Source organism: Sciurus vulgaris (genome assembly GCF_902686455.1).
Source record: "Sciurus vulgaris genome assembly, chromosome: 7".
Classification (NCBI taxonomy): domain Eukaryota; kingdom Metazoa; phylum Chordata; class Mammalia; order Rodentia; family Sciuridae; genus Sciurus; species Sciurus vulgaris.
This window is the reverse complement of record NC_136467.1, coordinates 124,883,411-124,910,819: the sequence shown is the minus strand read 5'-3', so window position 1 is coordinate 124,910,819 and position 27,409 is coordinate 124,883,411. Positions and strand designations below refer to the sequence as shown.

Here is a 27,409-nt window from a genome sequence, read left to right as displayed (position 1 = left end):
ACCACATTGCCCTAGCGTGAACCCTTCTTTTCTGACTTTCCTCAGCACCTGGGTCTTTTCTCTGTGTCCTGAATGGGAGGGAGTCTCCCTGCACTGCTGCCCTTACTTAGTCTATTATGCGTGGTTCTTGGATTTAAGGCCTACTAGGGACAGTTAAAAGCATCCTTGAGTTAGACTCAGGAAACCTAGACTCTAATTTTGTCACTTACATGACACATGACCTTTTGGCACAGGGTGTGTCTGTTCTCTGAGCCTCAATCTCCTTTATGTTCAGCCTGGTGGTGATGGTGGGGCAGGGGGCAGAAGGCAAGAGCTGTTGACTTGGTTGTCCTTAATTTCCTGCCCAATATTGGTATTCTGCCTATAGGTGGTCTGGTGTGCCGGGCACTGCTCTCTGTCATGGATGAGCACAATGTGGATTCTTTCATCTCACTCTCCTCTCCACAGATGGGACAGTATGGAGGTGAGTGGGCACTGTGGGCCCCAAGTTTTGGGGGCACAGAGGTTTGTGGTCACTTGGCACTGCTCTTCTCTTGCCAGACACAGACTATTTGAAGTGGCTATTTCCCACCTCCATGAGGTCTAACCTCTATCGGATCTGCTATAGCCCTTGGGGTCAAGAATTCTCCATCTGCAACTACTGGCATGGTGAGTGGGGGATGCTGAACTGGGAGCATACCATAACCAATAGCAATGACAAAAATAGTGATAACTTCTGTTTACTGAGCACTTACTATCTGAAGAGGCACTATTCAAAAATTGACATGACTAGGTGTATGGCAGCATATACCTATAATCCCAGCAACTTGTAAGTCTGAGGCAGGAGGACTGCAAGTTTGAGGCCAACCTGGAAAACTAGCAAGACCGTGTCTCAAAAAATAAATTGGCTGAGGATGTAGCTCAGTGGTAGAGTGTGCTTGGATTAAATCCCCAGAACAGGGGGGAAAAACCATCACCAAAATATTCAATGTGTATCAGCTTGCTTCAGAGAGTACAATCTGATACAGAGATCAGCCAGACTTTTCTGTAAAGTGCCAGATGATAAAGGTATTTGTCTTTGTAGACCATACAGTATCTGTCACAACCAATCAATTCTGCTGTTGTGGTGTGAAAGCAGCTGTAGACCATATGAATAAGTTAGAAAGTTGTGAATGAATAAGTGTGTCTGTGTTCCAATAAAGCTTTATTTACAAAAACAAATTGTAGGTTGGATTTGGCTGGTTGGTCAGTTTGCCAACCTTTAGTGTGGTGTTTATGGCCATAGATGCTGGGAATAGACTACTTGGGTTTGAAACCTAATCCTGCTGGGTGACTTTGAGCAACTTATTTAGCCTTTTTGTGATTCAGTTTTCCACATTTATAAAATAATTCAGCACATATCACATAGGGTTCTTGTGAGGATTAAATAAATTAATGAATGTGATGTATATTGAACAATATCCAGTTCATAGAAGTGGCTAGATACAAGTGCTTTCTATTCTGTTCACAATTATTATAACTACCATTATATTGCTATCTACTTTGACTATGACTGTAGCCACCTGATTGGTTTTCCAGCCTTTGGTCTTGTCTCCCTTGTTTGCTGCTCTGACTGTCCTTTCAACTGCTGTTTACACCCAGATCCCCACCATGATGACTTGTACCTCAATGCCAGCAGCTTCTTGGCCCTGATCAATGGAGAAAGAGACCATCCCAATGCCACTGGTAAGATCCCATGTTCTTACCTGTGATCTCTTTATGCTTCTTTGAGCCCCTATATCCCTCTATCCAACCTGGCCTGACTCAGGTTGTTGCTAACTCAGTCTCTCTTCTTCCCACCCTGCAGCATGGCGGAAAAACTTCCTTCGTGTGGGTCGCCTGGTGCTCATTGGGGGCCCTGATGATGGTGTTATTACTCCCTGGCAGTCCAGGTAATAAGGGATATGTGGGCTGAAGATTGGCTAAAGACACACCCAACCTCCACCAGTCTTTATCTCCTGCCCAAAACTGACTTTTCTTCTCACTGTTCAGTTAGTGCCACCCCCAAACCAATCATCCTATCACCCAAATGTAAAACCTGGGAGTCCTATTGCAACCCCAATGTCTACTCATTCACTAAGTCTTGCTGACTTTACTTCCTCTCCATTCCTACCACTCACCTCCCTTGGTAGATTTTGTCACTCAGTGGTGGGGATTGAACCCAGGACCTTGCCCCATGCTAAGCAAGGGTTGTACCACTGAGCTACACCCCCAGTCCTTGTAAAAAAAACTTTTAATTTCAAAATAATTATGAATTCATAGCAAGTCTCAAAGATGGTATAGAGAGGTCCTGTGTACACTTCACCTAGTTTTCCAATGGTTATATCTTAGGTAACTAATGTACAATATCAAAACCAGGAAATAAGCTGGGCATGGTAGTACGCACCTGTAGTTCCAGTACTCAGGAAGCTGAGGCAGGAGGAACATCTGAGCCTAGGAGTTTGAGACCAGTCTGGGCAACACAGTGAGACCTCATCTCAAACCAGCCAACCAACCAACCAACCAACCAACCAACCAACCAACCAACCAACCAGGAAGTTGACATTGGTACAATGTATGTGTGTGGTTCTGTGCCATTTTATCACATTTCCTACCAGCACTGTTTTTACCAAGACTACTGTAACAACTTCCAGCCTCATCCTCTCCATCTTAATTAATTCTCAGGAAAATCTATGGCTCCATGGCACTACATGCTTGTCTTTGTTGTAGGTCATCATAAGTGATCTGAAATGTCACCTGAACTACCTTACTTAACAAATATTTATTGAGTACTATGTTCCCAGGTGCTATTCTGGGTTCTGAGAATGCAACAGTAAATAAGAAAGAAATTGCTGCTACTATATAGCTCACATTCTAATTGTGAAGAAGATAACACATGTAAATATATATGTCAGGTGGCAATAAAGGAAATCAGGGGAGGCATCACAGGATGCTTAGGGCCTGTTTTAGTGCTCAAAGAAGTCCTGGAAGAGCTGCCATTTGAGCAGAGGCTGAGGAAGTGAGGGAGGGAGTTGTATAACAGTGTGGAGGAAGAAGACACAAGCAGCACCTGCAGAGAACCTGGGGCAGGTGTGAAGAATTAGGTTGGTGTAGGAAGAGCACAAAGAGCTGGGGAGAGGAAGGGAGAGGAAGTAAGAGAGGTGGTGAGGACCAGTTGTGTTGAGCTTTTGTGGGCCAAAGTAAGGCTCTCCTTTTTTCTTCTTTTGCTTTTTTGTATGTGATAAAATATAGATAACAGTGGGTTAGAAATACAGTTCAGGGGTAGAGCACTTGTGTACCATGTGTAAGGCCCTGGGTTTGATCACAAGCACCGGAAAAAACCAAAATCAAAACAAAACAAAAGAGAAGAATAGGTAACAAAAGTTACCATTTTAGGCCAGGCATGGGAGTGCATACCTGTAATCCCAGTGACTCAGGAGGCTAAGGTAGAAGGATCACAAGTTAGAGGCCAACCTTGACAATTTAGTGAGACCCTGTCTCAAAATAAAATAAAAAGGGCTGGGGGTGTGCCTCAGTGGTAGAGGGCCTCTGGGTTCAATCCCCAGTACCACACATACAAACAAAACATCTTAGGCCAGGTGTAGTGGTGCATGCCTGTAATCTGAGTTACTCAAGAGACTGAGGCAGGAGGAGTGCCAGTTAGAGACCAGCCTCAGCAATTTAGCAAGACCCTCTCAAAATAAAAAGGGCTGGAGATGAAGCTTAGTGGTAGAATGCCCTGGGTTCAATTCCCAGACAGAACTTCAAAGAAAAAAAAAAATCCAGTGAATGAGAGTAATAGCTCATGGTCACAACAACTCAATGGGTAATTATCTATTATTGTCTTTCTTTAACATATAAGGAAAAACAGGGGCGAAAGAGATTAAATAACTTGCTTACGTTTATAGTTAGTAAGTGGTGAGGTCAGGCTCTCTGGCTTTTAATCATAATGTTTTATTTCCTCTTGGTAAAGGAGGTATGTATTCTTTATGGGACAATGAGAATAAGTAACAGACTCACACGTGGGGAGACTGTGGCAGAGTTGGGGTTCAAATCCAGGCCTGTGTGTCCCTACACTTTCTTACACCTTCTGTAGTATAGCCCCAGACCTCCAGCCCTCCAGCCCAGCTTTCCCATGTGCCCAGCTGTGTCTCATCTCTGTGCCTTTGCTCTTGCGGTTTCCTTTACCTGGATGTCAGTGAAGGAGCATCACAGGGAAGTTTTGTCGATGCTTTAAAAACTAAAGTAGTGGTCCTTCCTCAGATCCCACAGTCCACTGAAATTAACATCATTAGCATTTATGCAGTTATTCACAGTGAGGGTCCACAGTGCCCATGCCAATTAAATACTCTCTAATTTAAAAAATTTATACTTAATCCCGAGAATCCACAAAAAAAAGTTTTTTAAAGATATTTTATTTTGAAATATAAAGCCAAGCATGGTAGTGGCCTGGTATCCCACATACCCAGGACATTGAGTCAGGAGGATTGCAAGTTCGAGGCCAATCTGGGCAACTTATTGAGACCCATCTCAAAATTTAAAAGAAGAAAAGAAAAAAAAAAAAGGAAAAAGCAAAGCTGGTGAGGCACTGGGGATGTAGCTCAGTGATAGAGTGGTTGCTTGTATGGGTAAGGCCCTGGGTTCAATTCCCAGCACGGAAGGAAGGAAACCAAAATAGTACAAAGCATTTTTTTTTTTTTTCTTTTGAGGCAGGGTCTTGCTAACTTGCTGAGGCTGGCCTGGGACTTGTGATCCTCCTGCCTTAGCCTCTTGAGTCACTGGAATTATAGGTCTATGCCACCATACCTGGCCTGTTTGCTCTTCACCTAAATTTCCCAAATATTAACATTTTATCATGTTTATGTTAACATTTTTTCTCTGTCCCCTTAAATATGTTTATTTATATGTATGTGTTAATATTTAATTATATATTTAAATATATTAAACATTTACATATATATTAATTTTTTATGTGAACCTTTTGAAAGTACTATGCAGACAGGATGTCTCTTTACACCTGTATACTTTAGTGTGTCAGGGTGTATTTCCCATAAGCAGGATGTTTTTTTATGTAACCACAGTAGTTTTCAAAAGTGGAAAATTAACATAGAGATTTTAATCTAATTTTTTTGGGGGGGGATACTAGGAATTGAACTCAGGGGCACTTAGTCACTGAGCCACATCCCCAGCCCTTTTTATATTTTATTTAGAGACAAGGTCTCGCTGAGTTGCTTAGGGCCTTGGCTAAATTGCTGAGGCTTGTAATCCTCCTTCCTCAGCCCCCCGAGTGACTGAAATTACAGATGTGCACCACCATGCCCAGCTATCCTCAGCCCTTTTTAAATATATATTGTAGGGCTGGGGAGATAGCTCAGTTGGTAGAGTGCTTGCCTTGCAAGCACAAGGTCTTGGGTTCAATCCCCAGCACCGCAAAAAAAAAAAAAAGAAAAAAAGAAAAAAAAAAAAATATATATATATATATATAGAGAGAGAGAGAGAGAGCAGATGGACACGCACCTTTATTTTATTTATTTATTTTTATGTGGTGCTGAGGATTAAACCTAGTGCCTCACATGTGCTAGGCATGTGATCCACCACTGAGCCACAATCCCAGCCCCATCCTCGGCCCTTTTTAAATTTTATTTTTATTTTACTTTTTGTGGTGCTTTAGATTGAACCCAAGGCTTTGCACATGCTACGCAAGCACTCTACCACTGCATTATACCTCTGGCCCTTAAGTTTGGAGACAGGATCTTGATAAGCTCTTCAAGCTTAACTCAAATTTACAGTCCTCCTGTCTTAGCTTCTCAAGTAGCTGGGATTGCAGGCATGTGCCACTATGCCTGGCTCTAATTGTCCTTATAGGAAAAATAATTCAATACAAGTTCAAACTCAGGCTTGGGGGTTATTACATTTAGTTGTCATGTCTCTTTAGTTTCTTTTAAACTGGAATTGTTCCTCAGTCTTTGTCCCTGACATTGATATTTTTGAAGTGTATTGACCAGTTGTTTTGTGGAATGTCCTTCAGTTTGGGTTTGTTGGATAGTTCCTCATGATGAGATTCAGGTTATGCATTTATAGTGAGACTTCTACAGAAATGATGCAGTACCCTCAGTGCATTACTGCATGAGGTATGTGATATCTAATTAAATATTTTGAATGTCCTTCCTGCTGATTGTGTCCTCAACAGGCTGTAGGTCCCTGAAGGACCCCAGACCACCTTGATTATTTCCAGTTTTTTGATTACCCTCCTCAATCTCTTTGTAGCTTCTTTGGTTTCTATGATGCCAATGAGACAGTCTTGGAGATGGAGGAGCAACTGGTGAGCCCCTTGGGATTACTTCCCCTCTCTTCATCCACTGTCCTGCTCATTCTGGAGCCCTCCCTGCCACTGAAGGGTTCACCCTATGGGGAGGGAGACTAGGACACAAACGGTAACTCACTTTGTCTCTCTTTGTGTCTTTCTTCCATGTTTCCATGCCCCTCGGCCTACTTCGAAGGTTTATCTGCGGGATTCTTTTGGGTTGAAGACTCTCTTGGCTCGGGGGGCCATAGTGAGGTGTCCGATGGCTGGGATCGCCCACACGGCCTGGCATTCCAACCGCACTCTTTATGAGACTTGCATTGAACCTTGGCTCTCCTGAGGACATCCTCAGATGTCGCCAGATCTCCCCAGCCCAGAGACCAAGTGGTGGCCTTGGAAAGCAGATGTCAGGCTCTGGCATGCCTGTAACCACCTCATTGCTCCCACACTGCCCCCACACCAACCAGGGCTCCTAGAACCCCCATCCTTTGCTCCTCTGTGAATGACAAGTCCTGGTCCCCCTACCTCACGTTTTCTAGTTTGGGGGTGGCTCTGTGCTCTCCCTTTCTCCCAAGACCGAGGTTGGGAAATTAGAACCAGGTTTTTAACTTGTGGCTGCTCCTGCTGCTGCTGCTGCTCCTCCGTATCTGGCTGTATAGGAGGAGACCCAACCCCTGCCCACCACAGGGGTCTCCTTCCAGGCCACTCAGGACATTTTTAGCTTATGTTCTCCCCGTGTTCCCTTTTCCTCTGAACTCCCTGTTGTCAGCCCTCCCCACCTCCAAGAGGGACACCCATGAGAGTGGGGTTCTGAGGCTCCCCTATGGGGACAGTTCCGTTCTTGAAGTGTCAGTGTTGGGGAATATCTGTGGCCTGCGAGGCCCATCTCAGGTTTTGGGATCCCCCAGTCCCTATGATCAGTGTTGGGGTACCCCTGGGAGCCTAATTTATTTGAGGCTCCAGCCCCTCTTTTAACTACCCTTGAATGGGTGTGCTCCCTGTATTTATGGAAATAAAGTTCCATTTCCTCAGAGTGGCTTGGCTCATTTCCAGGTGAAGGGGACCTGGGCTCCTCAAGGAGGGTGGGAATGGAAAACCTAGGGCCTGGGTACCCGGACGCCTGGGCTGGGGTGGGGACTCCCTTGGTGTTTCCGTCTTCTCAATGCCCATTCTGTGTGGGTTCCTGATTCTCTGCGGGTTCTTTCCTGCTGAAGACAATTCTCTTCCTGTCCCAGCCTAGGATTAGGGGGCTGAACCCTGGGCTCCAGTGATTTGGGCCTCAGTCTTAGGGATGGAATGCGCCTGCCACCCCCAGGCTAGACAAGGAGGCTGAGGGTCAGGGTGGGCATTTGTTGTGCCCCTTTTTGACCTTTGTAGGCCAGAGCTGGGTGAGGGGCTGTACAATGAGCCTCCTTTTCCTTGAAAGAAGGAATTTTGGCTGACACAATAGGGCCCTGTCTGCTCTGGCATGGGGGGTGGTGGCTGACTCAACTCTGTGCCCCCCAAGCCCTAACAAATGTCATCAAGAGATGGGGGTACTTTTCCCCTTGGTGCCTTGGGCTGCCCCCCTGCCCTTCTGACAACTTACTTTTCTTTCTTTTCTCAGCTGAGCTTGCCTCTTCTCCCATGACCTGATCTGCTGTTTCTTGCCAGCCTGCTCTCTCTCCCTGCCCCCTAATTCTCCAGCAGTCTGTCTTGGGTTGAATCGGAGCTAGGGAAGGGTCACAGGGTATTTGTGGTATTAGAGTTAGAAGTCTGTTAATTTAGGAATCCAGAGTTTGGGGACCTCATAGAATTAGGAAAATTCTTATAGGGAGCCCTTTGCTAGAGCGGGGGTGAGAGTGGTAGGACTTGACCCCACTGAGCTGGCCAGGCTATAACTGAGGAGGAGGCTCAGTGGGAGGGGGTAGGAATGGGAGGGCTCTGTCTGGCCTAGTCCCTCCTCTCCTTGCCTGCCCAGAGGGCCCACCCACCAGTCTGAGCTGTTGCTGCTGAGGCTGGTCTGCCTGAAGTCTCCCTGGAGAGAGGGGAAGCCAGGTGGGAATGGGTGGAGGGGGAGGTAGATGGGGAGGGAATGTCAGTGGGTAAGGAGTGGGGGTTACTCAGAACCTTAGAGTGGATGTGAATTGGGGGGCATCGTCTGAGTGAAAGGTATGTGTCCAGGGTGTATTTAATGGTGTGGGTGTGTAAGGGTAGAAATAATGTTTAAAGTATGGTGCTTCCAGGAGCTTGCATTTGTATGTAAGATGTGAGAGTGTATATTTGGGGTTTTGAAAATATGAAGATTAAGTTATAAGAGGGCATGTTAAGGAGGACCATTGAGGGAGGGTTAACCATGTGTGTGTTCCTCCAGGTTGAGCAGAGCAGAGCATCTGGAGAGGATGTATCAGAGGGGTGGTAGAGGGAATGTGCTGGGGTGAGCCTGTATGATGCTGAATGGATCAAGATATGCTAAAGATGGTATCAATTACATGCACACACAATTGTATACAGTCCTGGTGGCCAGTATGTAAAAGTGAATGTCTTGACCCCCTTAGAAGGCACCCACAGATTGCTCTTGGAAGGGCTGGGGCTGGAAAAGTTAATAGGAGAGAGGAAGGTCATCTATTAAACCTCTTCTTGTCTGTAGCCCACAGAGTCTGGAATCAAAGAGAATCATGGGGTCCAGGGCTGAGCTGTGCATACTCTTTGGCGGACTTTCATTCCTCCTGCTACTGATGTCAGGCGAGGGGGCCAAGGGTGGTTCCCTCAAAGAGAGGTGACAACAGAGGGGGTGGGGCCTGGGTAAAGTCTGCATGGGAGCCTTCTGCTGGGAGTGGAGTTTCAGAGAAGGCAAAATAAAGTTGAAAGTTCAGAATGGGGAGTAGAGGCTGTCACCTCAGGGGTGCAGGGTCTCAGTGGCCCCTTGAGGGAAGTGGTTCTCCTGGCCTCCTAGGAGGACCTGGCCCACTAAATATCTCCCACCTCCTCCTTTGGCATGGATGTAGTCAAGGGGTGTGCTCCCAGCAGACACTGGTGGTCCCACTTCGCTACAACGAGTCCTACAGTCAACCGGTATACAAGCCCTACTTGACCCTGTGTGCTGGAAGGCGCATCTGTAGCACATACAGGTGAGGGATGGGGAGCTTGGAGTCTGGGATTTCTGAGTGACCCCCAAGAACCTCTACCAGATCCATATCCGAGGTCCTGAGCCTGGTGCTGTGTTCCAGGACCACGTACCGCGTGGCGTGGAGGGAGGTGAAACGAGAAGTGCAGCAGACCCATGCCATATGTTGCCAGGGCTGGAAGAAGAGACATCCAGGAGCGCTCACCTGTGAAGGTGAGGTTGTGTCTTCCAGGCCTTGCCAGAGGTCTACCGGAGGGGAGCAGGGTGTGGGGAGCTGAGCTATCGGTTTAGATCTGAAGCCCCTTTTCCTCCCCACAGCCATTTGCGCCAAGCCTTGCCTGAACAGAGGCGTCTGCGTTGGGCCGGACAAGTGCGAGTGCGCCCCCGGCTGGGGGGGAAAGCACTGTCATGTGGGTGAGTGAGATGGCCCTCCCCGCGGCGGGTGGGAGGGGGACTGGTGGCTTCCCCACCCACTCGGGCGTCTGGTCCCGCCCCCTCTCAGCACCCTCCACTTTCCTTTAACTAGATGTGGATGAATGTAGGACCAGCGTCATGCTCTGTTCGCACCATTGTTTCAATACCGCGGGCAGCTTCACTTGCGGCTGCCCTCTTGGCCTGGTGCTGGGCCCCGACGGGCGCGCCTGCGCAGAGGGGTCCCCAGAGCCCCCAACCAGTGCCAGCATCCTGAGTGTGGAGGGTGAGTGTGGGCTGGGTGAGAGGGCGCGAGGCCGTGGCTGGAGCCAAAGTAGTGGTCAAGTTCTGTTCTTTTTTTTTTTTAGTTGTAGATGGACACAATACCTTTATTCTATTTATGTGGTGCTGAGGATCGAACCCAGTGCCTCACACCTGCTAGGCAAGTGCTCCACCACTGAGCTATAACCCCAGCCCAAGTTCTCGTTCTTTGTCCTAGTTCGGGAAGCGGAACATGATGAGCGCACCCTGAGGCGGGAGATTCGCGAGCTGCGAGGGCGCCTGGAGCGGCTGGAGCAGGTGAATAAAGGCACCTGGGGCCAGGCCCACGGGGGGGGGGGGGGGGGGCGTGACCCAGGTTGCTAACACCCTCGGGTATTTCTTCCTTTGCAGTGGGCCGCCCAGGCTGGAGCCTGGGTCCGAGCTGTGCTGCCCATGCCACCAGAAGAGCTACGGGCAGAACAGGTGGCTGAGCTATGGGGTCGGGGTGACAGGATCGAATCTCTCAGTGACCAGGTGCTGCTACTGGAGGAGAAGCTGGGCACCTGTGAGTCTTCCTGCCCCTCCCCACCCAAACCCCTATCCCAACTGCCCTAGCTCTTCCAGAGATCTTTGCAGTTCTGCATTTCCTCATTCCAGAAACCCCTCCTCAAAGTTCACTCTCTCCATACACTCAGGGGATATCTCCATTTCCCTTCTCATCTGGGACGCTGCCCGAGTCTGAGTGAGAGAAGCAGTGTGGCCCCCTCAGGCTGGGGCAGTCTCCATACACTACAGCCCCCATGTCCCACTATCTCCTTGTCATTAACCAGGCTCCTGTGAGGACAACAGCCTGGGCCCAGGACTGAATTGATGAGGAACTTCTGCAGCACCCATCCCCTAATTTATAAACTGAACCCACTAATCCTTTGGGGTTGGCCAATTGGGAGTAGCAAATAAGACTATCTGCCACCGAGGAGTTATGATCCTGCAAACTTTGGAGGGCTGAAGAATGGGGAAAGGCGGGCTATCTTAGCCTGTCCATTTCTTCTGGCTGGGGGCAGCTTGTCTGGACAAAGCCTGGTCTTCAAATCCCTAACAAACATGGCAAGAAAGCACCCAGATCTCTCTCTCTCTCTCTCTCTTTATTTTCAGTTGCTTGCTGTTATCCAGATAATAAAAATCAACCATGAAAAACTGGTTGCCACCCTCTCCTTTTGCTCCCAGCCCACCTCCTGGGCTGAGGAAACAGGTCTGGAGTGGGAGGCAGGAGTGGCCGATGCCACCAGGAGGAAATGAAAACTGGCTCAAAGAGGGGAAAGCCTCAAAAGAAAGAGAAATAAATTAAACAACCTCCTCTCCTCTCTGGCCAGGGTCCAGTTCCTTTCCCCAGCTCCCCAGGGAGCAGTGAGTGCAGTGCCTGGTATCTGCCTCTTTCCCCTGTGTTTGGTTGGGATGGTACAGGGGGACTATAGGAGATTGGGTGGGGTCAGGACTACTGAAGGACTGTACCCTGGGGACAGGGGAAAGCAGAAATGTGGAGACCAAACCGGCATTGAGGAGTGTGCTCAACCCTGGGCATCTGGGCAAGGGAGGGATGAGACCTCTGAGTTAGAAGAGTCCAGCCCCTACTGATGGGGGCTCCACAGGGAGGGAGGATGAAGGTGCTGGGGCAGATTCCCAGGATGAGTCCCGGAGGAATGTTCCAGGTATCAGCTTCCAGCCAGAGTGAGGAGTCATCCTCACAAATGGATCAGTCTACTGAACCCATGGACTTGGGCATGGGGGATGAATTGTTCCACAGACAGGATGAGTCCACTGGCCAATATGGAATGGAGAGGGAGAGAAGACCGCGAAGGAAGAGAGTCCACTGGGGATGGGATGGGATGGGATGGGATGGGATGGGATGGAATATCCCCCACCCTTGTGTACAATGAGCCACTCAAGATGAAGGGGAGGCAACTATCTCACAGACAAGATGGCAGGAAGTGAGGATCAGAGTGGAGACTCCACCTAGACAGGAGAGTCCCTGGGTGGGGCCAGGAAGGGGTAGGGAGTGACGTTGTACGCACATTCACATCAGAATTTGAAGATTCTGAAGAGATTAAGTGGGGAGAAAGGAAATGAGTAAGAGTGGCCCTGCTAAAGGGCCAATGGGTTGGTAGGTGTGGGGTGCAAGATGGGGACAGATGGGAGGGGAGCTCACAGACGGGCCTCGCCCACTCCCCCTGGCTTCTTCAGATAGTCACCACCACCCCGGCCATCAGTAGAGATTTCCCGGAAAATGGTGAGCATGGAGTGCCGGACTCTGTCAGCCAGAGCAGGGACGTCATCTGGTGTCAGCCCTTCTGTGGGCACTGGTGGCAGCACCCGTACCTGACATCGTCCTGGTGAGACGAGGAGCACCATCATGGCTTGTTCTCCCAGGGTTTTGCCCAGATAGGGTCCAACTTCTGGGCAACGCAGCTACTCCCTTCCTCAACCTTTTGGGTTTCTTCCCCTAACCCTGGGCAACTGCCTCCTGCTTCCCAGCTACAACCTGTTCCTTGAGGCCCTCCTGTACAAAGCCTTCCCTGAACCTCAGTCCAGATATCTCCCATTGCCCAGGGTTAGAGTTTACTATGGAGGTTTATTCACTACATTTTTGCACATACAGACTATCTTTCCTGACACATCAAAATAGTCCCTCTTAGAGACCAAGTACTACCCACCTAACAGGGTATGGTGGGAGCTTATTAGGTACTTATTGCCTGATGTGGAATTAGATGTGGGATGATTGTGTGGGTGTGTCTTATGGCTCTGACACTGAATGATCCCCTGCTCACAGGGTCATCACCACAGCCTCTCCAATGGCTGTTCTGGCCATACCCTACCCCAGTCCTGCTCAGAGCCCTCACCCGAGGTGAAGCGGCGCTCCTTCTTGCAGTAGAAGTCTTGATAGGAGGACATGACTATTGGGACAATGGGAACCTGGGGAGGGGGTAAAGTGGATTAGTCCATGGCTCCCTGAGACCTACCACTGCCCAGAGAGGGAGGGAGGGAGGGAGGGAGGGAGGGAGGAAGGGAGGAAGGGAGGAAGGGAAGGGAGGGAGGGAGGGAGGAAGGGAGGGAGGGAGGGAGGGAGGGAGGAAGGAAGGAAGGAAAGGAAGAGAGGGAGGAAGGGAGGGAGGGGGCTGGGGACTGAGTAGCAGAAGGGAAGTAGTAGTCACCTGGGCCTGTACTGCAAGATGGAAGGCACCACGTTTGAAGGGCAGCATGGAGCCATTGTGGTTTCTTGTTCCTTCAGGAAAAACCCAGACTCTTACCTGGTGGAGGAAGAGGATCAAGGAAGATATGCACATATAGAGGCATCAGAGTAGGTGCAATGCTATAATGAGGCCTGCCTACCCTGTCTATTCATGAATTTATAACTGTTCCACTCCCTAGCTCCCCAAGCCCCCATTCCCCCAAGATGACTCACGTCCTGGGTAAGCAGGGTCTGGGCGACCTCAGACATGACACTGATAGCATCCCCTGTACGCTTTCGGTCAATGAAGATGACTCCTGCCAGCCAGCAGGCCAGCCCAGCAGAACCAGCCCATAGTAGTTCACGCTTGGCAATGGGCACACAGCGGCCTGGCAGTACCTCCATCATTCCTTAGGCAGGGGTGAGGATGGGGTAAGGATCAGAGTAGAGGCAGACTGCCACAGCAGGCATCCCAACCCACCCAGGTCATCACCCACACGACCAGGGAGATAAAGGGAGATCGGATTGAAGAAACCCTAGGTGACTAAAGGTATATGTACCCTGCTTATGAAGGCAGACGTACTCTGGAGAAAGAAAGCCTGAGGAGGGAGCAAAAGAGCAACATCCCAAAGGAGAGGAGTTGAGGATCTCTAAGGGAACAGATTGTGGGAAAGAGTCAAGAGGGAGGGCATGAGTTGGGGGCCATGTGCCCAGAAATGGGGTCTCACCAAGTAGGTCGAGGGAGCTCTGGTGGTTGGAGACCACGACGTAGGGCTGTGAGGGAGGGAAGTGATGAGCCCCTCGCACCTCCACTCTGATCCCATATAGGTATTTGACGTGAAGCAGCATTAGACGCAAGATCCTGTGGAGTCATGGCAAAGGGGCCCAGTGGGATTCACTGATGTCCACTTGCCTGTCTCAGTTCTCCCCACCCCACTGTCTTCCTGGCTATCTTTGCAGTTTTCTCCCCCTTCCGTGTCCTGAGCTTACCCATTCTAGTCTACACACACCAGGCCACTCCCCATCAAATCTACCACTCACTTCTCACCCTTAGGTTCCCTCATCATCCACCACCCCTTGCCCCTCACTTCATGTTCTCAACGTTGCGTCCTCGCACGGCACACACAGGGATGGCAAGCACAGCCAGGAAGAGGATCCAGCCATTGTAGAAGGCCATCTTAAAGAAATACTTGGCACTGGGGCTGCAGAACCACAAGGTGGGCAGCAGGAAGAGTAGCAGCAGGAGCAGCAGCAGCAGCACCGTCCATGCCCCGGGCCACAGCTCCATTCTGGCCACCTGCAGAGAATGGGGCAAAGGACAGTGGCCTGGTTTCTGAAGGGGAGGAGAGTGGAGTCAGTAAGTCACAAAAGGAAGGGTTGGGGAATGCTATCAGGATAAGGGCCAGAGACACAGGATGAGGCCTGGGTTCCCATAAAAACCTTCCCAGGAAGCCTCTCTAGGATGGGGAGCTCAAAATAGTTGTTCCCACCACCTCCAGGAGGGCTCCAGATACATTGAGACAAGAAGACCTGAGACATGGACATCCACAACTCACAGATACATGAGAACAAAACAACAAATCCGGGTGCGGTGGTGCATGCCTGTAATCCCAGTGACTCGGGAGGCTGAGGCAGGAGGATCGAAAGTTCGAGGCCAGCCTCAGCAACTTTGCGAGACCCTTAGCAACTTAGCGAGACCCTGTCTCAAAATAGAAAAATAAAATAAATGACTGGGGCTGTGACTCAGTTATAAAGCACCTCTGGATTCAATCCTCAGCACCAAAATAAATAAATAGAAACAACAGAAATGATAGCTAACACTTGTAGCTGAAAAGAATCTTTTAACAGTGTACACTTGCACTGTCCAATACATTAGCCACCAGCCACATGTGAATACTGAGCACCTGAAATGTGGCTAGTCCAAATTGAGATGTTATAGAAATGTAAAGTACACATCAGATTTTTAAAACTTTGGGTGAAAATTTGTAAAATACTGCCTGTTAATCTTCTAATTTCTTTTGGGTATATTTGGTTCAATAAAGTATACCATTAAAATTAATTTCACTTTGTATATGGTACTGGGGATGGAACCCAGAGATGCTTTGCCTCTGAGCTACATCTCCAGCCCTTTATTTTTTGAGACAGGGTGTAACTAAGTTGCTGAGGCTGGCCTCAAACTTGAGATTCTCATGCCTCAGCCTCCCAAGTTGCTGGGATTATAGGCTGCACCACCATGCCTAGCTCATTGTTTCTTGTGGCTGTAAGAAAATTAAAAATTACATGTGGCTCACATTATATTTCTGTTGGACAGTGCTGGTCTATACATTATGTTAAACCTTTACATACTACACACATTATAATCTATAAAGTACTATTATTATTTACATTTTACAAGAAATAAGCCCAGAGATTAAAGAACTTACCTGAGGTCATAGCTCCTTAACAGCAGTGTCTAGATTTATGCAGCCTGTGTCCTAAGCACTTTGTTATGCTGTCATCTGTATATACACACACACACATACAGAGTACAGAGCAGATACAGTGTCTGTGAACAAACATCCAAAAACACCAAGGGATGAGTGGCAAGAATAAGGGCTCATGCCACTGATGTAAAAGGACACACAATCATACAGAGACAGACACATTCTCATACATGCACAAATTTACCATCATATCCTGTGACAGATAAAGGAATATAAATGCATACCTAGAAAAATTCCTCTTCCCCCAGGCAGCTGCCTCTATTTTCAATAAATCCAACATACCAATCCTGCTTCCACAGATAGGTAAACAAATTTCACCACGCTTTCCCCTTCTTTCTAACCACATGGAGGAAGTGTGGCTGGCCTTATCATGTAAAAAATGGAGGGCAGAGAATAAAAGGTCCAGACATCATACCACCTGCTCCGGAGAGGAAAGGACTCAAGAAGCAGCAGGGGTTCTTCCTCCTTCCTCCACTTAGCCTTACTGCTGAAGGGAAGTTCACAATTGACAAAAGGGGTGTTCAAGCAAATACCTGTTATTCCCATCTAGGCCAAAGGCACTCCCTTTCTAGAACAGGAAGGACTATAGTCAAAGGTTAAGAGGCAATGGAGGAAATAGGAGACCTTGCCAGCAAGGAAGGCTTTCTTAGCTGCTCCATCCCACTGCCTCTACAAGTTCAGACCAGCATGGTTTCTCCTCTGGCCTGTATGCTGCAGGTGCCTAACTCTTCCCCTCCAATCAACTTCCATGTGACAACCAGAGATGTTTCTGTAACATAATTTGAATATTTCTGTCTTGCCCAAAGGCAAAGTTGACTTCTGCTTATATCTTCCCACCTCATCCTCAAAAACAGTTTTTTTTTTTTTTTTGCTCCAAACTGATTTAGTTTCTCAGATGTACCACGATCCTTCATGCTTCTGTGCTTTGAACATGCTGTTCCCTTTGGCTGAAATGCCCTTTCTGACTCTTCTCCAGCCTCACACAGCTCAGTTCCACCTTTTGGATATCTTCCTGAACTCCTCAAGGCCTGTTTTCATTACAATTTTTTTTTCTTATCAGTGGCTCTCACAGTATAGAAATGCAAATTCTCAGAACTCAGCCCAAATATACTGAATCAAATTCTGGGCACTGGGACAAGCAAACTGTATTTTAACAAACTCTTTCAGGTGGGTCTAAAGTGTGCTTGGGTTCTCAAACCACTGATACTGACACCACACTAAATCTAACAGCTCACTGGCATCCACCAATTCTCCAAGGTTGTAAGAAGCTTGAAGACAGGGATTCTGTCCTATCCCAAATGCCAGGACAATAGGAAGTAGTCACTCAATATTAACATTTACTAAACAGATTATAAGACTGTATACCCACCCACACAGCTATAATTAATATGAGAGATGGTTTTGTTTTTGTTTTTCACTGCTGGGGATTGAACCCAGGGTCTCACATATGCTAGGCAAGCACTCTGCCACTAAGCTAAATACTCAGTTCCAAGATGGTGGTTCTGATCACAAATCAGATGGCTGCCTTTTTGAGGAATATTAACCATAAAAAGTTATCGACAAAACATGGAAACATGAAGTTTCACAGTAACTTATACTGAATATAAACTATGATACATGGCCATAGTGAAGCCAGATGAAGATGTCATCTCACACATCAGAGAGAGAATGGGATCAATGTGCCATGGGGGAAAGATGCTGGTATCATCAAATATGTGCCAACAGTACAAAGAGTGGGGCATAGATAATGTCTGTAAATAAAGATGGATGGGGTTTCACAGTAGGGCTGACCACTGACACATATTAAGCCCACAGACACAAACTATACACAGCCAATGGAGAAATATGTGTGAAGACACAGGCCAAGGAGGTCAGCAAGGTAATGCAAGGTCCTTTGGGGACCTGGACCATTTCTAATACATGTAACTCTCTCTGGTCAGAAATAGCCAAGGATTTATCAACGCAATGGAGTGTCAAATGGGTTAATGAGCATATAGCTCACAAAACATACTGATAGTAAGTTTATTAAATAAATGGTAGGTGTAACCAGAAACACACACAATGGATGTGTCACATGCATGCATCATTTGAAGGGGAATGCACGTGTAGTGAGAACCATAACTAGGGTAATAGGCTGATCCCATCACAATGTAAGAGTGTGTGTTATTCCATGGATCCCACAAAGGAAAATTCCTGCATGTGGGGTGACCATGGACATTTGTTTGAGACCAAACAAAATAAGGTATATAAGCTTTACATACTAAATATGCAAAAGCATAAAACATGTAACTAATATGAAATCACATATATTAATATTAGTAGGTGCTACATAAAAAAAATAATGCAGGACTTGAACGTCAAAATTGGATGTGACACAAGGACACAAGAAATGAGAATGGCAATTCTGATGGAAAATAAAAAACATTTCTCTACAATGTATATATAACAGGGACAACCTAGCTGCACACAAGCCATTAAACATGTTAAAGACACACAATCAATATAGAAAACATGTACCCCCATAAGGCATTTATGTGTCAGTGTGGAAGGCCACTGAGAAATAAGGTTCTGTGCTTAGAGGGAGAGGTGCCTGAGGACATTCCTAGGAATCAATTTTGCTGGCCTTCTCTCCTCACCACCCCCCAAGAGTCATGTGGGGCCAAAGGGCAGGAAAAGGAATTGGGGAATGTGTAGGGAATTCCCTCTCCAGGATTCCCTGTCCACACCTTCCGTTCCAAATTCACAGTTTCCATCTCTCCTCCCACCCATGTCTTTTTGATTCTTCCTCTCAGGCCCCCTCTCCTTTCCCCAGCAACCCTCTTCCCTGTTGGCCTTCCCAGCCCCAATCTCTCCCCATCCCCTCATCCACATCCCTTTCAGCACCCTCCTCCCTCTTCCTCCCATCCCTTTCCCGCCCACACCTCTGTGGGGTGGGGGGCCTGGGGGGCCGGCCCCCTCCCCAGCCAGGCTGCGGCAGCGGTGGTGGCGGCTGGCTGTGTCTCTGCCTCTGTCGGGGTGTCGTTGCCAAGGGGGCGACAGGATATGGGGGTGTCCTAGCCCCGTCCGATGGAGGGGTGGTGGGAGTGGGAGGTTGGGCCCATAGCGGTAGGAATGGTGGGGGGTTTTCCCCCCAACACCCTCCCTCCCTCCCTTTCTGCTGTCTCTCTGTGGGCTGGGGCTGCTGCTGCCGCTATTCCCCCCACCCCTCCCCAACGCCTGCTTGTTTCCGGGGCTGGCCAGGAAGTGGGGGGCGGTGATGGGCGGCCTGCTTTACCAATCGCCTCTTAGGGACCCAGGCATCTCCTCGCCACCTCTACCACAGTTCTCTTGCTAGCTCCGCCCCACGAGAGCCCAGCTGGGCTCTGCCCGAGTCCAGCTGTATCTTTTTTCTTCCAATCCCCTTTCCGCACACTCCCGCCCTGGAGCCCTTGTTGTAGCCCTCCATCGGCACATTCCTTTCTCTCATTTACCCATAAGCTCCCCTGTTACTGCCAGTTATTTTTACTTTTTTTTTTTTTTTTTTGGCGATGCGGGGGATTGAACCCAGGGCCTCGTACATGCTAGGCAAGCACTGAGTTATATCCCTAACATTAAAAAAAAAAAAAAAAAAAAAAAAAAAAAAAAAAAAAAAAATATATAAAAATATATAGATTTTAATTTTTTAAATTTTGAGACATGGTATCTCGCTAGGTTGCCCAGGCTGGCATCGAACTTGGCGATACTCCAGCCTTTCCAGTGGCTGGGGTTACAGTCGTGTGCCACTTTTACTTGCTCTTTGATTTTTCCCTTTCTCCTTAACTCCCGTATCTGCTTCATCCCCGCCCCCTCAACTCTTCTCAAAGACTGCTTCTCCTGTCCCCCATTCAATCCCAAACATTTATCAAGAATCTACTATATTCCAAGCAATAAGTTCACCTCTTTTCTTTTTCTCTTCAGGACTCCATCTCTTCCCCCCTCGCCCTCCAGTTCTCTGGTCTGGTCTCTTTGCCCTTTGTCCCTCCCTTCCCCCACTCCCCCCCATCTCCCAGCAAACTTCTTCCTCCACTCTCACCCTATCTGCCCTTCTGGTCCATCACTTCCATGCATTTACCTCAGCACATCTTTCCAAGTTCCTGTCAGTCTCTTTACTCAAACTGAGACAATCCCCCTCCCCAAACAAAGAATCTGGTTGCATTTTTTTTTTTCTTCCAGTGGAAACTGGACATTAAGACACTGCTTCCTGGGGGCAGGGGGTGGTAAGGAAGAAAGGTAATTCTTCTGGGATGACCATGCCTCTTTAAATTTTGTGGGCATGTATTCACCTCTTAGTCCCTGTTCCCTTCTTCCTCATACTCCCATTATCGGGATCACCCATCCTATCACTCCTCCCTCCTGGGCCTCCATCTCTCCCTTTCAACACCTTATTTCTTAAACCACTTCAAGTCGTCTAAATCCTCACCTCTCCTGTTCTCCCAGTTTCTCATCTTTTCTTATTGAATCACATGGAACCTTTTATCAAGGTGTTGCTTAACTGCCCTCGGCCTCTGTCTGCCGGCTCCCGCCCCCAGGACAACCTATACCCTGCATGCGTTTACACGCCCTGGTGAAGAGGATGTATAGGACACTGATAGAGGACTGTTACCTAGTTCTGCTTCTTAGGCCACAGTGAGGACCACTGTAGGAAAGGCCCAAGATCCCAGGGGTCCAGCCCAGGAAGAAGACCCCAGTTCTGCTGGGCAAACTACAAAAGGAAAGGGCGGGCCTAACCCCATTCTGCCGCGGGTCACCTAAAATGGGGCGGGCCTTGCCCTTTCTGCACCCGCTCATAAAGAGGTGGAACCAGACCTTTTCTGTTGTTAAGGTTTAAGACAGAGCTGTGGTCGACTGTTCCGCTCCGTGTCACATGAACAAGGGGGTGGGCCTTTAACTCAGTAGTGTTCTGTAAATCACCTAAAGAGGGGCGGGCTGAATCGTCCAGCTGAAGGAGTTAGGTTAACACCAGCGCCGAAGGTCGATGTTCGCACCATCCAAACGTCGGGCTAATCCCAGTTCTGTTCCCTTCTTCACGAAGAGGGAGGGGTGGACCCAAGTTCTGCTCTCTACGTCACCCAAAGAGGCCGGAGCCATTTTGAACCCCGCGACCCTAGTATTTTTGCCTTCTTTTCCGAGATCTGCGCCGTCTTTACGGGTTTTGGCCAATCAGAGGCAAAGAAAACAGCCCAATCAACCTAGAGAGTCCTCAGCTGAAGGACCCGGATGAGGCCGAGCCAAGGCCTTTGAACTGGGAGACCCACCAATTGTAGAGCAGTCACCATGGCGACAAGATAGAGATGAAGGGGTGGGATCAGAGAAGGCTCAACCCTCATAGAGTCGGCCCACCCCATCCCGCCGCGTGCTGCGCAGGCGCATTTTGCCTAACCACCATTTTCCGTGACGTTCCAGCCAATCAGTTGCTTTGGAGCTGTACGCTCCAAAGTCCAATAGGAATCCAGACATTCTTTGAAAGAGGAAGTGAACTAAAGAAAGGGACTTAATATAGTGGGTGAGTTCTTGCAGTCCTGAACCAATTGATTCTGGCCTTTAGTTATGAGTGGCATCTACTCAGGCAAATAAAACTCTCCTTGGCCGGGTGACAGGACGGGTGTAGCGACTTGTTACCAATCCCTTGGTACTGCATACTGACAGTGACTGAATCAACCAATAATCATTGTTCAAGGGCGGGGCCGCCCGAACGTTTTGCCGCCCCCACTCTTTGGACCAATCCTTTCTTTGGAATCATATGTGATTGGCAAGCATTCTGACCAGTAGAGATTAGAAAACCTTGAAGCCTGCCCAACGATCGTGGGTCGGAGGCGGCTTCTCGTTTTTTGGGGCGTGTGTGTTTAGGGGGACTGAGGGGTACGCAGAGGCGAAATAGAACTGGCCATGGCAGCAGCAGAGGAGGAGGACGGGGGCCCCGAAGGGCCAAACCGCGAGCGGGGCGGGGCGGGCGCGACCTTCGAATGTAATATATGTTTGGAGACTGCTCGGGAAGCTGTGGTCAGTGTGTGTGGCCACCTGTACTGGTGAGAACCTGGGGTCGGGGCAGAAGGCGGTGGGGCTCACCTCTGTACTGGGGAGGCTGGGTGCGGGGAACCCTACAATCACACCGATAATCGAAGGGCACATTTCTGTGGGTGAGGCCTGAGGAGAGAAAACACGTCTTTTCTGCTGTGTGTGGGAGGAAGGATCGTCTGTAGACAAGCTCTGTGTAAAGGAGAGTCTTAGGAACTAGGATGGGAGCTGGTGCGTGTGTGGTGTGTTATAAGGAGGATGTGCATGGGACATCTGTGCAGGTGGGACCTGAGGGCACCCTATTCCAAGGAAGTTAAGAATTTTTTAAATCAAATTGGCCCAATTGTTATATTGTGTACATGTGTGAATATGTCACCCCAGGTCCCATCATTATGTACAACTATAATGCCCCAATTAAAAATGTAGAAGAAAAAAGAGTTTTATTTTATTTTATTTTTTTAACTGAACAGGTAGAAACATGAGACTCAAAGTTAGGAGAGGCATGCATCAGTTGAGTAGAGGAGACCCAGGGAATATGGGCTCACATCAGATGAGATCTGGAAGTAGGTAGTAGTCAAACCTGGAGACAAGGGCTGTGGAGAGGCAGGATTGAGAAATTAAAAGGTTGTGGAAAAAGGAACTTGAATGAGCTTGAAAGTGAGAGCATTGTGGGGAATGTGCTAGTAAAGGGGGTTTGGTCTGGAGGACTGGGGACAAAAAAAGGGATTGGGACTGAAAGAGGTCTGGAAAGGAGTGGGTTGAAGAGAATTGGAAATTAAGTTGAAAGGCAAGTGAGGGGGGTTTGGAGGGTAGGAGAAGGTTGAGAGTGTTGAGGATGGAAAGAGCTTTAGGTGTTAGATCAGTGAAGCAGGAAAGCCAGGTTGGCTAGTGTGGTAGAGGTTGCAGAAAATATGAAAACAAATAGTAGGTAATATCTGGGAAGATGGGTGAGATGGGATTCTGTAAAGTCTGGGGGCTGTGTCTCTTTTTTGTAGCTAGTTTGACCATTTCTTTTCTTCTCCCCATCCAGTTGGCCCTGTCTTCATCAGGTGCGTACTCAGGAGATGGAAAAGAAATGGGGAGGTCTGAGGAGCTGGAAGACCCTTCTGTGTAGTTGAAACCACTGCATTTGTTTCTCTCCAGTGGCTGGAGACACGGCCAGAGCGGCAAGAGTGCCCAGTGTGCAAAGCTGGCATCAGCAGAGAGAAAGTTGTCCCACTTTATGGGCGAGGGAGCCAGAAGCCCCAGGATCCCAGGTGAGAGACTAGAGGTAGTGTTGAGGGAAGGCTGAAGGTTTCTGCTCCAGAAAGAGGGTGTCAAAAGAAAAGAGAAGATCCCTGTTGACAGTCTCTCTCCTCACCCTCAGATTGAAAACTCCACCCCGCCCCCAGGGCCAGCGACCAGCTCCAGAGAGCAGAGGGGTGAGTCTTCTTGTCCACTGTGTCCATTCTTCACCAAAGATATGCCTAGTTCCCTAACTTTGTCTCCTTCCTAGGGATTCCAGCCGTTTGGTGATACTGGGGGTTTTCACTTCTCATTTGGTGTTGGTGCTTTTCCCTTTGGCTTTTTCACCACTGTCTTCAATGCTCATGAGCCTTTCCGCAGGGGTGCAGGTAAGAATCTTCCCTTAGCTCTTCGCAGGGGCTCCCCTCAAATACCCCTACCTCTGCGAGGTTTCCTCCTGGCCTAGGAGTATGTGCTTCTGCAGCTCTCCTTTCTCCCACAGGTGTGGATCTGGGACAGGGTCACCCGGCCTCCAGCTGGCAGGATTCCCTCTTCCTGTTTCTCGCCATCTTCTTCTTTTTCTGGCTGCTCAGTATTTGAGCTATATCTCCTTCCTGCCCACCTCCAGCCAGAGGAGAATCAGTATTGGGGGTCCCTGCTGACCCTTCCTTACTTCTGGAATCTCATTCCCTGACCCCTCCATTTCTGTTGGCTGAGGCCAATCCTGTCCATTCTCCAGGAGGGCATGGGAAGGAGCAGCGACATCTGTGCATAGGATGAGAGACCCGCCTCTGAACTCTTACTCACTCCTTTGCTGGATAGTAACTCTCAGCCCTGGGGAAGGAGGGCAGACTGAAAAGAATGCCCATTTCTCCTCTCCCCTAATCTTTTGCTTCCCCTGATTTCTTGATTTGATGTTGAAAGGTGGGCCAGGCTCCCTCTGACTTTCCTCCATTCCTCTTGTTGATTTAATTTAAATTTTTGTTTCCCCAGTGCCTAATGTGAGTTCTTACTCTAAATACCCTCCCCACTACCTCCTTTATTACAAATTCAATAAAAAAGGTAAAATATATTGATGGGAACTCTTCCCAGGTTCTTACTCCCTTCTTCCTTCTAGGACAGAAGCCTCTTCACCCCAACTTAAGTAGATGTGTATGGTGAGAGAAGTGTGAGGGTGAGCCCCTCCCCTACAGGGCTCTCAAGGTGCAGTCTCTCTCTCTCTCTCTCTCTCTCTCTCTCTGACACACACACACACACCACACACACACACACACACACACACACACACACCACACACACACACACAGACAGCAGTATGGGCATGATGTGTCAGGTGTTTACTCAGCATGGTTTGCAGAGGGCTCTGGTTGTGGAAGAAAGTGTGGCGAGGTGGGGTAGAGATTGTACAGGGAGGGTTTGGGGCCAGCACAGTTCAAGGGAGAAAAGCAAGGGAGCTGAAGGACAGGATCTGTCTTGGGGCTCCCTTAAGGCCCTCCGGTTCCACTCTCAGCTGCCTCCGGCTCCTCTGACTGATTCAACTCTGTACGTTCCTCCTCTTCCTCCTGGTTTTCTGGGGCCTTCCTGAAGAGGATTGGGGAGAATTCCACATATGATTCCTAGCACTCCATTGTTCATCCCCCACACCCCTCACTGGCTGCCTGTTGGCCCTAAATCTGAGGTGTCTGGCTTTCTTTACTCACCTCTCCTCTCCTCGGAGTCGCCTCCTTCTCCACATGATGATCCCAATGAGCAGGGTGGCTATCCCCAGACCTCCCAGGATCCCCAGGACTAAGGCTAGAGTTCCCAGCCCTGATCCTCCCACATCTCCTGTAAGGAGATGGAGAAAATTGAGGGCACAATGTTGACCATCTCCCCCAGTCCATGTGGCAAGGGCTGACTGCTTTGCTGTAACTCTCAATCCCTTACCTGTGGTTGGCCCATCCTCACCAGTTTCTGGAAGGAAAAGCTAGGGCAAGTCAGAAGGAAATTTCAATTTGGGAGAGGACTGTTTGGTGGGCGCGCCAGTGGAGTCTTTCCCTCCAGTTCAGAGGGGAGAGGCTGGGCTGCTCTCTTGGCAGGATTTGGGTGGGGCAGAGACCTGGGTGTGGGTGCATGGAGGGTGGGGTAAGGTGGCTTTGGTAATAAAGCCAGAATGGGGTAGGGAGCTGGAGCCTACTGTGTCCCTCATCCCAGCCCCACGGTCTCAGGGATTTGGGAAGTGGTCTTACCTATGATGCTGATGCTGACCGAACGACTTTCCTGGGACCCATGGCTGGGATGTGTAGCTACACAACTGTAGGTCCCCTGGTCCTGAGGCCCTACCTCAGGGAGGAGCAGGATGGGGCTAGTGGGAAGGGGTAGGGGCATGCCCTGGTAGAGAAAGGGGGAGAGTAGGCTATTACACAACCCCCATACACGTCTCACACTCCTTTCTTTTGTCTCCACTGCCTAAGATACCCTGTCTTCTTTCACAGTTCCTTGTCCACCTTTCCCTCCATTAGCCCTCTGCCCTTCTTCGAGTTGCCAGTTACAGTACTCTACCTCCCAGCTCCCCCACACCACTCACATCCTTCACCCAGTGAATTTGAGGAGGAGGCTGGGCCGGGGCTTCACAGGTCAGGGTCACAGTCCCACCAGGAACTACTGCTCCCCCTTCTGGCTCCACCACCAATCGAACCTCCTCCAGAGGCACAGGCTCTGGGACAGGAAAGTGCACAGAGGTTAAGTGTTACACCTGGGAATAGTCCCAGTAAGTGTGGGTGACCCCTGCCTCCAAGAGACCATACTTCCAGAACATGTTCACCTGAACTTGGGGCCCTCTGCATCTTCTTACCCCAGACACTGGGCTGGATGGGGGCTGTGTTCAAGGCCCTGCGCCGGGGAATGCCTGGGCTGAAGCTGCAGGAGAAGGTAGGGTGGGCAGTTCCTCCCCGGGCTGGGGTCACCATCAGCTCTGACTGGAGTGTGAAGAGCCCTGTCTCGGGGTGTCTCCTGATCTCTTCCTTCACAGACACTCCTATGAGAGGGAGGACAAGAGAAGACATCCCAGGTGGGAGATACTGATCAACAAGAAGGAAGCTGTAGGGCAGGGGGGTGTGCACATTGGGACTCACCTTTTCCATCAGGTATCAGGGGTTTCCCATCCAAGTGCCAGCTAAGAGTCCCCGCAGGGTAGCCTCCCTCGGACACACATGTTCCCACCTGAACAAAGAGTGGTGACCTCCTCATTGTTGAAAGATGAGATGCCATACAGGTACACAACCACATTTACAGCACCACTTTCTGCTTCTCCCACTTCCTTCCACTACCTTATTGGGGATACCAGCCATGAGTTCAGAAGCAGGATCTATAATTTCTGGCTTCCCAGGAATTTCTGAAGGAGGGAAAAATCCAATCAGAGGCTGCAGCTTTGAAGGTTCCCACTCTCCAGGTATGTGAGTGTGGGTAGTGAAGTCAGAGGTCCTCACACACCAGGGCCAAGAAGTCAAGGGCTGGGAGTGAAGGCTTTTTCTTAGATGAGAAGTGGGCTGGAACCCTTACGATAGACTCGGACCCGGTAGTTGGACTTGGTCTCCTTTCCATGCCTGTTCGTTGCCCGGCACCGGAAAGTCCCCTCATCCTGTATCCCAACTGCCGGAAGAAGGAGGGAGCCATTGGGGAGGACACGAGCCACACTGTCCCAGGGGCTTCCCTGGGGAGACAGGACCTTCCAAGCTTCTGTCCGGCCTGTATTCTGGAGACAGAGAAGGGCCTGAGCAATGCCAGTCCTCTGGGAAAGGACTGATGAGACAGGTTAGTGGGGATGTGAGCCATCACAGGTCTCTATGGAAACTGGGAGGCTGCAACAGGGCCCTGCTTACCAGCTTCCATTCCAGTTGCTGGGGTGGTTTCTTGGGGGCCCCCTTACAGTTCAGCACCAATGGCTCCCCCATCCGGGCTGTGATGTTTTGACCGCCTACTACTGTCCCTGGGAAACAGCACCAAGGTAGAGTGGGCAGGAAGGGAGATAGGCTAATGAAATAGGGGAGCATGGGTTAAGAACTTGAAAGCAGTGTCCAAGATCTAGAAAAATTCTGGGGAAATTGTGGTCAAAGTGTTTTCTCCAGGGAGAATCACTGGGGGCAGGGAATGGCTCACCCCATAAACCGAGGACCAGCATCCAGGTTCCAGCCGTTACCCCTGCTGCCATCCTGCTTCTTTCCCAGGTTCCTGTCTGTCCTTTTTCCTTTAGTGGCCACCGCCCTAGGTGGGGCTTCCACCCTCTCGCCTACCCCCATTTCCCAGTCTTGTCCCTTCACAGAGAATGCTAGGAATTCATGCCTCTTGAACAAGAGTCCTTCAGGTGCTAGAAGCAATTCTTACCCCAC

At 49.2% G+C, this 27,409-nt stretch overlaps 4 protein-coding genes across 17 annotated transcripts; 2 read left to right on the top strand and 2 right to left on the bottom strand.

The window, feature by feature from the left end:
- Positions 1–540: 540 nt before the first annotated feature.
- On the top strand, positions 541–11,356 carry EGFL8 (EGF like domain multiple 8). Of its 3 annotated transcripts, XM_079148556.1 has the most exons (12): positions 541–648; positions 1,621–1,704; positions 1,826–1,910; positions 6,265–6,319; positions 8,931–9,059; positions 9,289–9,411; positions 9,511–9,620; positions 9,726–9,821; positions 9,934–10,104; positions 10,318–10,397; positions 10,491–10,644; positions 10,910–11,356. In XM_079148556.1, exons 2-12 carry the CDS (start codon positions 1,675–1,677, stop codon positions 10,948–10,950), a joined length of 1,074 nt encoding a protein of 357 aa, XP_079004682.1. In that variant the 5' UTR covers positions 541–648; positions 1,621–1,674; the 3' UTR covers positions 10,951–11,356. The 3 variants fall into 3 exon arrangements, with proteins under 3 accessions (XP_079004682.1, XP_079004681.1, XP_079004683.1); XM_079148555.1 differs by having other exon boundaries at positions 10,491–11,356; XM_079148557.1 differs by lacking the exons at positions 541–648; positions 1,621–1,704; positions 1,826–1,910; positions 6,265–6,319 and adding an exon at positions 6,639–8,338 and having other exon boundaries at positions 8,931–9,411; positions 10,491–11,356.
- On the bottom strand, positions 11,205–20,998 carry AGPAT1 (1-acylglycerol-3-phosphate O-acyltransferase 1). Of its 11 annotated transcripts, none has more exons than XM_079148573.1 (9): positions 18,707–18,975; positions 15,726–15,847; positions 14,905–15,001; positions 14,391–14,635; positions 14,031–14,164; positions 13,537–13,712; positions 13,286–13,381; positions 12,974–13,046; positions 11,205–12,463 (listed from the first exon to the last, which is right to left on the bottom strand). In XM_079148573.1, the coding sequence occupies exons 4-9, from the start codon at positions 14,588–14,590 to the stop codon at positions 12,279–12,281; spliced, it is 864 nt and encodes a 287-aa protein (XP_079004699.1). In that variant the 5' UTR covers positions 14,591–14,635; positions 14,905–15,001; positions 15,726–15,847; positions 18,707–18,975; the 3' UTR covers positions 11,205–12,278. The 11 variants fall into 11 exon arrangements, with proteins under 11 accessions (XP_079004699.1, XP_079004701.1, XP_079004697.1 ...); XM_079148575.1 differs by having other exon boundaries at positions 14,391–14,599; XM_079148571.1 differs by lacking the exon at positions 15,726–15,847 and having other exon boundaries at positions 14,391–14,599; positions 14,859–15,001.
- A 603-nt stretch (positions 20,999–21,601) lies between these two features.
- Positions 21,602–24,134, top strand: RNF5 (ring finger protein 5). Of its 2 annotated transcripts, XM_079147985.1 has the most exons (6): positions 21,602–21,829; positions 22,849–22,867; positions 22,962–23,074; positions 23,185–23,239; positions 23,314–23,431; positions 23,545–24,134. In XM_079147985.1, the coding sequence occupies exons 1-6, from the start codon at positions 21,690–21,692 to the stop codon at positions 23,640–23,642; spliced, it is 543 nt and encodes a 180-aa protein (XP_079004111.1). In that variant the 5' UTR covers positions 21,602–21,689; the 3' UTR covers positions 23,643–24,134. The 2 variants fall into 2 exon arrangements, with proteins under 2 accessions (XP_079004111.1, XP_079004112.1); XM_079147986.1 differs by lacking the exon at positions 22,849–22,867 and having other exon boundaries at positions 21,692–21,829.
- Positions 24,135–24,364: 230 nt separating this feature from the next.
- AGER (advanced glycosylation end-product specific receptor) lies at positions 24,365–27,334 on the bottom strand. The gene is made up of 11 exons (XM_079147983.1): positions 27,180–27,334; positions 26,903–27,009; positions 26,583–26,775; positions 26,351–26,415; positions 26,156–26,243; positions 25,876–26,058; positions 25,609–25,739; positions 25,271–25,412; positions 24,969–24,995; positions 24,743–24,869; positions 24,365–24,623 (listed from the first exon to the last, which is right to left on the bottom strand). Exons 1-11 carry the CDS (start codon positions 27,229–27,231, stop codon positions 24,527–24,529), a joined length of 1,212 nt encoding a protein of 403 aa, XP_079004109.1. The 5' UTR covers positions 27,232–27,334; the 3' UTR covers positions 24,365–24,526.
- Positions 27,335–27,409: the final 75 nt, after the last annotated feature.

Bases quoted from the DNA above. Each gene is read 5' to 3' on its own strand.
- AGER (XM_079147983.1), bottom strand. From the start codon at position 27,231: ATGGCAGCAGGGGTAACGGCTGGAACCTGGATGCTGGTCCTCGGTTTA. The intron at 26,416-26,582 runs GTAAGGGTTCCA...TCCCTCCTTCAG, and splicing joins CTACCGGGTCCGAGTCTATC to AAATTCCTGGGAAGCCAGAA. The intron at 25,740-25,875 runs GTAAGAAGATGC...TTCCTGTCCCAG, and splicing joins CATCCAGCCCAGTGTCTGGG to AGCCTGTGCCTCTGGAGGAG.
- AGPAT1 (XM_079148574.1), bottom strand. From the start codon at position 14,590: ATGGAGCTGTGGCCCGGGGCATGGACGGTGCTGCTGCTGCTGCTCCTG. The intron at 13,047-13,285 runs GTGACTACTACT...CCCCCTCCCCAG, and splicing joins ATCTTGCAGTACAGGCCCAG to GTTCCCATTGTCCCAATAGT. The intron at 12,464-12,973 runs GTGAGGGCTCTG...TCGTCTCACCAG, and splicing joins GGAGCGCCGCTTCACCTCGG to GACGATGTCAGGTACGGGTG.
- EGFL8 (XM_079148555.1), top strand. From the start codon at position 1,675: ATGGAGAAAGAGACCATCCCAATGCCACTG. The intron at 10,105-10,317 runs GTGAGTGTGGGC...TCTTTGTCCTAG, and splicing joins CAGCATCCTGAGTGTGGAGG to TTCGGGAAGCGGAACATGAT. The intron at 10,398-10,490 runs GTGAATAAAGGC...CTTCCTTTGCAG, and splicing joins GCCTGGAGCGGCTGGAGCAG to TGGGCCGCCCAGGCTGGAGC.
- RNF5 (XM_079147985.1), top strand. From the start codon at position 21,690: ATGGCAGCAGCAGAGGAGGAGGACGGGGGCCCCGAAGGGCCAAACCGC. The intron at 23,075-23,184 runs GTGAGAGACTAG...CCTCACCCTCAG, and splicing joins CAGAAGCCCCAGGATCCCAG to ATTGAAAACTCCACCCCGCC. The intron at 23,240-23,313 runs GTGAGTCTTCTT...TCTCCTTCCTAG, and splicing joins CAGCTCCAGAGAGCAGAGGG to GGATTCCAGCCGTTTGGTGA.